Source organism: Otolemur garnettii, unplaced genomic scaffold (assembly GCF_000181295.1).
Source record: "Otolemur garnettii isolate 467f Iridium unplaced genomic scaffold, OtoGar3 scaffold00041, whole genome shotgun sequence".
Classification (NCBI taxonomy): domain Eukaryota; kingdom Metazoa; phylum Chordata; class Mammalia; order Primates; family Galagidae; genus Otolemur; species Otolemur garnettii.
This window is the reverse complement of record NW_003852436.1, coordinates 430,312-438,540: the sequence shown is the minus strand read 5'-3', so window position 1 is coordinate 438,540 and position 8,229 is coordinate 430,312. Positions and strand designations below refer to the sequence as shown.

The window sequence follows — 8,229 nt, the reverse complement described above, 5'->3', positions numbered from 1 at the left end:
CCCTGAAGGTTCAGAGAAGACCTTCCCAGATGTGAGCTGCATGCAGGGTTTCAGGTGTTCTCAAAGTAGCAGGTGGAAAGGGAGTGCCTATTAGTTTAGGTGTGCAATCCAGGCTGGAAGAACCCTCCAGGACCAAGGGGACAGCTGGACATCTTACTCTGACCCTAAAGATAGGGGCAGGACACTTGTGACATGATTTCTCCCCCTCCTGCCCTCCACACACCCCCACCAGGAACCTGTGTCTCCTATGTGTTTTGAGGGGAGATTTCTTCCAACCCACCCCCTTACCTTCAACCCCTCTGAATAAAGGAATAACTTATTTTTACTTTTCCTTTAGCTTTCAGCATCTTTTTACCCTGAAATAAATGGGGAAAGATGAGTATCTGGTGCATTTTTGTGTATCAGTATAATATGTAAAGGAGGAGGCAGTATGTAAAAGGGGGAAATAAGAAAAAATACCATATAAAACCAGTGAGTGATCACGCACAGTAAATGATGACTTCAACAAAAAATCAGAAATAAAATCCTGTTTCTGTGGTTCATGTTTGAAAAATGATGTAACCGAAAGTGGCTCTTTCATCTTCCACTGCAGGAACTTCTTCTCTGTTTAGCCTTCGGGCCCAAGCATCTGCACTGAAGGACTTTAAAGAGGTCAAACCCATGTCATAAGACTTTAGAAAGGTCTAGACTAAACTGGAGGACTTCAACATAATTTCCCCTGAGCCAGAGGACTTCAGAATGCTCAAGCCTAGGCTGCAGGACCTCCTAGCCATCCAGCTTTAAGCCACAGGGCTCTGATATGAATCCTCATATCAGTGTGGCCTACAACTCTAAACTCCTAGAGGAGGAATTAAGGCTAGTAGAGATGGCCTTCCGGGATACCGCTACCTCTGCAGGACCCAAGTCTCTTAATTCCTGGTCCACCCCCCCCCCACCCGCACCCCCGCCTCCCTCTTTCTAAAACAGTCGAAAAGAGCTGAAATTCCTGGAAGTGTATGGGGCTAACGTTCTCAGCACTGTTCCCTTTTCTGCAGAGGAAAACTAAATTTCAAAAGCAAGCTGGCAATACTCCGATTAAAAAAAAATACCTGGCACGTTAAGCAAAGAGTCAAAAGCAAGGAGTAGTCGGTCTCCCGGGTGCTGGAAGTACTGTGAAATCCACACAGCCTAATTCATTGTTCAGGAAACAAAATGGAACAAGTTTCTGTGCTCCCCGCCCCACCCCCTCCCCCAGTGCTGTAGCTGTTCTTGGCAGGGACCCAGAGCGGCACCCGGTAATTCCACGGTACATTGTGTACATTTGCATCTGTTTAACCGGCTATTTACGGCCGCCCTTTACCGCCACCTGTAAGAGGCAGCGCCATAATGACACTGCCTAAGTGGCTGGGCCGGGAACCCGGTTCCCAGTGGTTTTCTGCACTTGAACACGCCGGAATCTGTGAAGTGGTTGGCACTTGGAAGAAACAGGGAGACAGTTGGGAACACCACAAGTAGAGGGCGGGAGGCGCACCAGACGGAGGGTCCTTTATTCCTCGTTAGCTCCACTCGGTGGCTCCTTTTCCATTCTCAAACCTCGAGAAGGAACCTGCCCAGCTTTCGGTGCGGCTTGTTTCCTGCCTGATAAAGAGCTCGCTGCCATTTGGATTCCACCAGTTTCTGAATCACCCAGGGGCCTGACGATCCGCAGGAGGGTGGGGATAGGGGCATTGGGGTGGGAGCAGCAGTCCGGAGGGATCCGGTCGGCATAACACCCCCTCGAGCCTGGGGAACCGGCTTGCGGATGTGATGCGGGGCGGCGAGGACACCTGCGCTCCTGTGCGTGCCGCACTCGTGCGACTCCGGATGGCGAACGGGGTAAAGTGGGGGCGACGGCGGGAGGAAGTCGAGGCGCCGGAGCGTCAGAAACGCTTCCTCAGCTTCCCTTGCACTTTGGAGGCTGTCCCGAGGGGTTCAGCGGGCGGTGCCCCACGGACTCCACTTTCTCTTGGCACAGCTGGAGGTCAAGAGCTCTTTTCCCCCCAAAGGCGGGTACTAGGCGGTCCCAAGTGCCCGCGAGAGGCCCCCGGCGCCCAGGACCGCGTGGGGCGCTCGGAGCGCGCCAAGCCGCGCACAGGCAGATAAACGCTGACGGGCCCGGGGGCTGCTGGGCTGGGGCGCAGAGTAAACGCGGCCCCGGAGCGCCTTTCGTTTTAAGGAGGCTTACTTCTGGAAAGGGACAGGGAACTGTCAATCAGCGAGGGAGGGAGCGCACCGGCGCTGGGTGATGTCAGCGGATCAGCTGCTCGATAACAAAGAGGGGGCATTACAGGAGAAAGTTGCAGCGGCGGCGGCGGCCACAGCGGCACCTCGGAGCCTCCGAGGCGAGGGGCAAGTGGGCGAAGGGAGGGGGGACGGCAGTTGCCGCAGCCGCTGAAGGCCAAGGAATTGAAAGGGCTGTAGGGGGAGGCAGTGCGAGCCAGCCCCGACTGCTCCTCCTCTTCCTCCTCCTCCTTCAAACTCGCAGGGCTCAGCCCCAGCGCTCGCTCAGCCGCCGGGAGCACCCGGAGGGACGGGAGGCAGCCGCGCGGCCCGGAGCTGGGCAGGGTCCCCAGCCGCCATGGATAGCGACGACGAGATGGTGGAGGAGGCGGTGGAAGGTACAAAGATTTCTCCAGGGTCGGGGGAGGAGGCGCCTAGGGCCTGGAGCACACGTAAGGAGTGGCGGGCTGAGACCCGCGCGGCGCCGGGCCCCGCAGCCGCCACAGTCCCCTACGTGGGTGGCCGGCTGCCCGGCTCGGACGGGGGCCGGACAGCCACCGTCACGCCGCCGGGAGTGCGCACTGCGCGGCTGGGGGCAGGCCGGGAATGGGGTTCCGCCAAGCCGGGGGCCCCGGGAAGACACGGCTGCTCCATCCCGCCGGGCCACAGCCTGCATCCGCCCTCGGAGTTGCGAAACCTGTCCCGCAATCTGGCCTTTTCCCTTTCGGTGATGGAGGGTGGGTGTGCTCAGCTAGGCAGCCCCTTGATGCCAGTGGTCTCCGCGGAGCCATCTCCCAGCCCAGTTTTGGCAATTCCGATCCCCTCTCCGGCCGCCAGCCCTATCCTTCCGCTTGCCGCTGCGCCCCAAGGCGACCGCAGCTGCGTTCTGGTCTGTCCCCGAGCTCAGCGCACAGGGTCGGACCGGGCACGTGGCAGCCGCGGCCGGGGCGGCCGCTCATCCCGAAAGATGAAATCATTGCCAGGCAGTGGACGATGCTTCGGACCCCGGGGCTCGATCGCTCACCGTCCCGGAGGCGGGTGGTCCTCCCCACCCCTGCCCCTGAGTCAACTCAGTGAAACCGCCCCCTCCCCCTTCCTGCTCCCAAGCCGGGGTGCAGCCGCCGCCACGCTGTGCAGTCGCGCCTCGAGCCCGCACCGAAATTGCTGGGTGACACTTAACTTTCTGAATTCCATGCAGTTGGCTGCGGGTGATATCACCGCCTCGGTGTCGTGTTTCTCCGCCCCTTCTCTTCTAGCGCCCCTCCCCCGACTTTTCTCGCCACTTTGTTTTGCTGAGTTTCTCCTCCTCTTTTTTGCTAGTTCTAAAAAAACGATGCAGGGACGTTATACAATCTCGTTGTTTGTATCATGAGACATTATGATTTTGTAACAGTGAATACCGAAAAATACTCTTTAGCGTATTTATTTGGTTCTGCCACGTACGGCTCATCGTGATGTTTTGCAGTGCACTGTGGTTTTATTCCAGAATGTTTTAAACCAAGCATGTAAGTAAATAATTTTTAGCCTTTGGTTCAGTCTGGTTTCTTTCCAGTTTGTATGAACAAGTGATAAAGAAAAATAAAGTGGCAATACTGAACAAATGCATGAGGCTACATAGTTATTGTTACATTGGGAGAAATCAATTTTAATGTTTTCATAAACATAACCCCTTCTGCAGTGTCCCTAAAGTCGTAGGGTGAGATTAAGCAGAATAATACTGTATTTCTGAATTCTCTAAAAGGTATACAATCTAATGTGTTTCTTCATTTTACTTTAAAGCCAGTTAAAAAGTGTGTGTGTGTGTGTGTGTGTGTGTTTAAGAGAATTTCACAATGCTGTGAACTCACGGAGCTTTTTAGCTCTCTTACAAGCAAAGCTAATGTTGGCACTTATTGGGGCCCAATGATTTTGAGTTGATCCACAGGAAGCCTTCGTAGAATTTAAAAGTTATTGATTTCTTATGCCCCCATGTTATGAAAGATAAAGGAAGAAATACTCTTCTTTAATTGTTAGAATTTGCTTTCATTCTTCAGAGTTTACTTTTACTTGTAAAACTTTAATGCAAATTCTTGATCTTGACTCTCCTTATTAGACCACCTTCTCCTTCCAAGCTACTTAAAAACATAAGGTCCAGTTGTCCATAGTCCTCAGGCTCCTTTGCAGAATGTGAACAAGAGCTTTAGAAATAGATCAGTGTTGTTTTTACTGTCCACTGGCTTAGAACTAGGGAAGGTTCTGTTACATAGAGTGGACATCCACATTATTATCCAAAACCAGAACCCTTTTGAGAATAAGAGGGAGTACTTTTAATTATGCTGAAACAACTTGCTTAAGACTTGAATGGGGCTATTTGGGACCCATGGCCACTCATTTGTACCTAACAGTAAACAATTAGAGTCAGACAAAATCTTTAAAGCCCTTAGAAGCATCTCAGGCTCTGACTTGCACAGTGCCTGGATTATGTGTATGAACTTGCAGTAAACTGCATTCAAGCAGGGGGTTTCCCAAGCCATTCTTGGCTTTTTTAGTGCTGTTTGCAATAGTCTTTACTTAACGTCTAACACTTACTTACTTGGAGACTGGTATAAACTGCTTCTGATCTTTCCCCAAAGATAAGCTAGTCTGAATGTCCAGGTGTTTACCAACTAATCTACTTCTCTCCATAAACAGAGCATTCTCAGTAGTTTCATTGTCATAGCTATTATTACCATTGCCATAATTGTTTAGTTCTTATGTGCAGCCTCTGTGCTAAGTGTTTTACAGATATTATTCATTGTCTTATGAGGCAAATACTGATATTATCCTAATTTTATACAGGCAGGAATTTAGGTATAGAGAAGAAGTAATCCAGGGATTTTCAGGGAGGTGGGAAGACAGACTTGGCTTCACAGAACCTCTCTCCAACATACCAACCTGCCTCCCTAATTTTTTTTTTAAATGAGTCAAATATATAAAATAGTAACTGAGTTTGGAAGCAACAGTAAAATATTGTGTCAGTAGCATTATCCATATAATTTTGCAGAAGTTGGTTCTGAAAGAGTTCAGTGACTTTCGGAACAATGTTTGGGGGAAGAATTTAACTTACAGCCTCTGTAACAGACATCCTTTTGCTTCCTCATTAGAAATTTACTCCGGGGAAGAAATTGTTCTCTCAGGACTTGAGTTTAAATGTCTAATACATCATATACATTTTGGTTCTCTGTCAGGGTGGAATTGTAGCTCCAGTGAAGTTCTAAACTCAAGGTGGGTGAATCCCTGAGGGGAAGTGGGTGGTGGAGGGTGTGTCAGCCAGGAGTGTTCTGTGTACCTGTGTCTGCTGCGCTCCTGTGGGAAGGCAGCGAGCCCTGGGCCTCAGAGGGCCTCAGAACTCCCTCCACTTGAGCACTGGTGTGGCTTTTGAAAAACACTTAGAGGCACGATGGCTCAGGGGAGAGTGATGTTTAGCTTTCCAGTGTTTTTCTTCAGGGCCTCTGTAAACAGAAATAGTTATTACCGCATCTATTTCTTTGTCTATCCACAGATACAAAGATGAACATGGTGTGGTCCCTAATATAACTTCAAATAAATATATCATACCTAAACAGATAACTTTTGTGGTTAAGAGGAAATAAAAATTACTCTGTGCTGGTTCGGTGCCTGTAGCTCAAGCAGCTAAGGTGCTAGCCACATACACCAAAGCTGGCAGGTTTGAATCCAGCCCGGGTCTGCCAAACAACAATGACAACTACAACCAAAAAATAGCCAGGCATTGTGGTATGTGCTGTAGTCCCAGCTACTTGGAAAGCCGAGGTAAGAGAATCGCTTGGGCCACGAGCTGGAGGTTGCTGTGAGCTGTGATGCTACGGCACTCTACCCAGGGTGACAGCTTGAGGCTCTGTCTCAAAAAAAAAATTTTTTTTTTTACTTTGTGTTTGGGTAATTTGATGGGGAAAGATTTCCCATAAGAGGTGGCATGGAGTTAAGGCAAAGTGAGAGGGGAACTTTATAGGATCGTGCAGGCCCACCCAGAGACTAATCATTCAGTTTTATAGCAACACGGGACTTAGGAGGAGAAAAGTGTAAACTGAGAGTGTAAACTGTGTGCCAGGGTGTGCCACAAGCCAACAGAAGCCGTGGAAGCTCTTTCTCATAGGAAATGTGAGGAGTGGAGCTCTACTTTGGGAAGAAGAGCAGGCAGTGGTGAGCAGGGCAGCCAGTCACAGGGGCCCAAACAGCAGGTGAGGCCATCACCTTGAAGGCCCCTTGCAGTAGTTCAGATGAGAGCAGAAAAAAAGAAAAAAGAAAGGCCTGAAAACTTGGAGGAGACTTTGAGGAAGAATACTCAAGAAGGGGAGCTATCAGAACCCCCAGAATAGGGGGTCAGAACGAAACTGGCAGCCCAATGTTCCACTCTCCCAAACCCCTTGAAATATTAAAAGTATTTTTATTACCAGTCTCCCTAATATCATATCCTGCCTAAATGTACCGGTAGCACCCTTTCCATGTGGGCCACATGTCAAAATTATGACCCTCACAGCTAATAGTTGAGCTCTTGCAAAGAATTAACTTTAAAAACCAAATTATATTTTTAACAGCTAGTGTAAAGCTTCACCATGAGGCCATGTTCTTTGTATTAAACAGAATAAGCTTGCCTTTTATTGTTTTAGCAGTGTTCTAGTCTGTAAAACCAACAGTGTGCACGTAGGGATCTCTAAGGAAAACACACACATACCACTCTCAGATCTCTGGTGAGCAAGCCTAAGGCTGTAAGCATCTGAGTGTCTGATCCAGAGGGAAGTCACTTGGCTGAGGCTTACATCACTGACTACACAAAGTACAGGCCTGGCTCTTACCAGGTTAAGGAAAAAGCTAGCTCAGAAGTAACTCCAGGGGAAAAATTTAAATTTCTATCTGTTTAGTAGATAATGGTCTTTAGAAAAGAGTAATAAAAAAGTAGAGTTGTGGACTGATACTTCCCCCCCTCTTTCTCTAACTTCTATAAATATTTTAAATCATGCTGCAGACAAATACACGGTACATTAGCTCGGACAATATTACAAACACAGAGCAGTCATTCACCTGAGTTTTCCCTGTTGTTTGGGCCTGGTATTCGCCCTCTGTTTAGTGGTAACTTGTCTGGAAGGTTGTTGGCTGACTTGGCGCATTTTACAAACTGACCTCAATGGGAGCAAGGACTAATGTTTCTCTTTGAGTTAGGTAACACTTGGGAGGGGTAGGAATTTGCAACCAGGATATGCTGTTGAAATCTTGATGGTTCTCTGAGAATTACCTTAACCGCAAATTTTTCTTCCTCTTCTTTACCAGGAGCATGAGGATTTCTACCTTTTTAAAGGTTACCTTCCACCATCAGTGAGGAAGGTGTTCAGCAAGTGTGCCCTTATCCAGCAAGGGAATTAAAGGATGGGGGAAGGGGCTTTCAGTGTCCATCACATATGCAGACTGGTTAATGTGTCTCTTGGACAAATCACTGGTGTATTAATTTATAAGATTACAGTATGGGTGACTGTTTTGAGGTTTAAATTTGGTAATAGGAAAGCACATAACCCAGTATCAGATGCATAGTAGACTGGTAATATTTTTTTCTTCTCTGTATAAGATATAGTAATACCCTTCTGCATTGAATTGGCTATTACTGACATGACAGAATATTATATGATCTTATCCAAATATTACATGATCTTATTGGCATTTGAAAAATTGTTACACTAGAATCTCTTCTAGCACTAACATCGAAAGGAGATGTGAGGCTCAGCACCTGTGGCTCAAGTGGCTAAGGCGCTGGCCACATACACCTGAGCTGGCAGGTTCGAATCCAGCCCCGGCCACCAAACAGCAATGACCTGCAAACAAAACAATAGCTGAGCGTTGTGGCAGGCACCTGTAGTCCCACCTACTTGGGAGGCAGAGGCAGGAGAATCGCTTGAGCCCAGGAGTTGGAGGTTGCTGTGAGCTGTGATGCCACAGCACTCTACCCAGGGGGACAGCTTGAGG

General features: G+C 48.7%; 1 protein-coding gene across 1 annotated transcript in view; it reads left to right on the top strand.

Moving 5' to 3' along the window:
* Window positions 1-1,954: 1,954 nt before the first annotated feature.
* Window positions 1,955-8,229, top strand: part of SETD7 (SET domain containing lysine methyltransferase 7) — a 46,828-nt gene continuing 40,553 nt past the window's right edge. Inside the window, exon 1 of the mRNA XM_003790176.2 lies at window positions 1,955-2,636. Within this exon, the coding sequence (XP_003790224.1) occupies window positions 2,597-2,636 (40 nt within the window). The 5' untranslated portion in view covers window positions 1,955-2,596. The remainder of the gene's footprint in view (window positions 2,637-8,229) is intronic.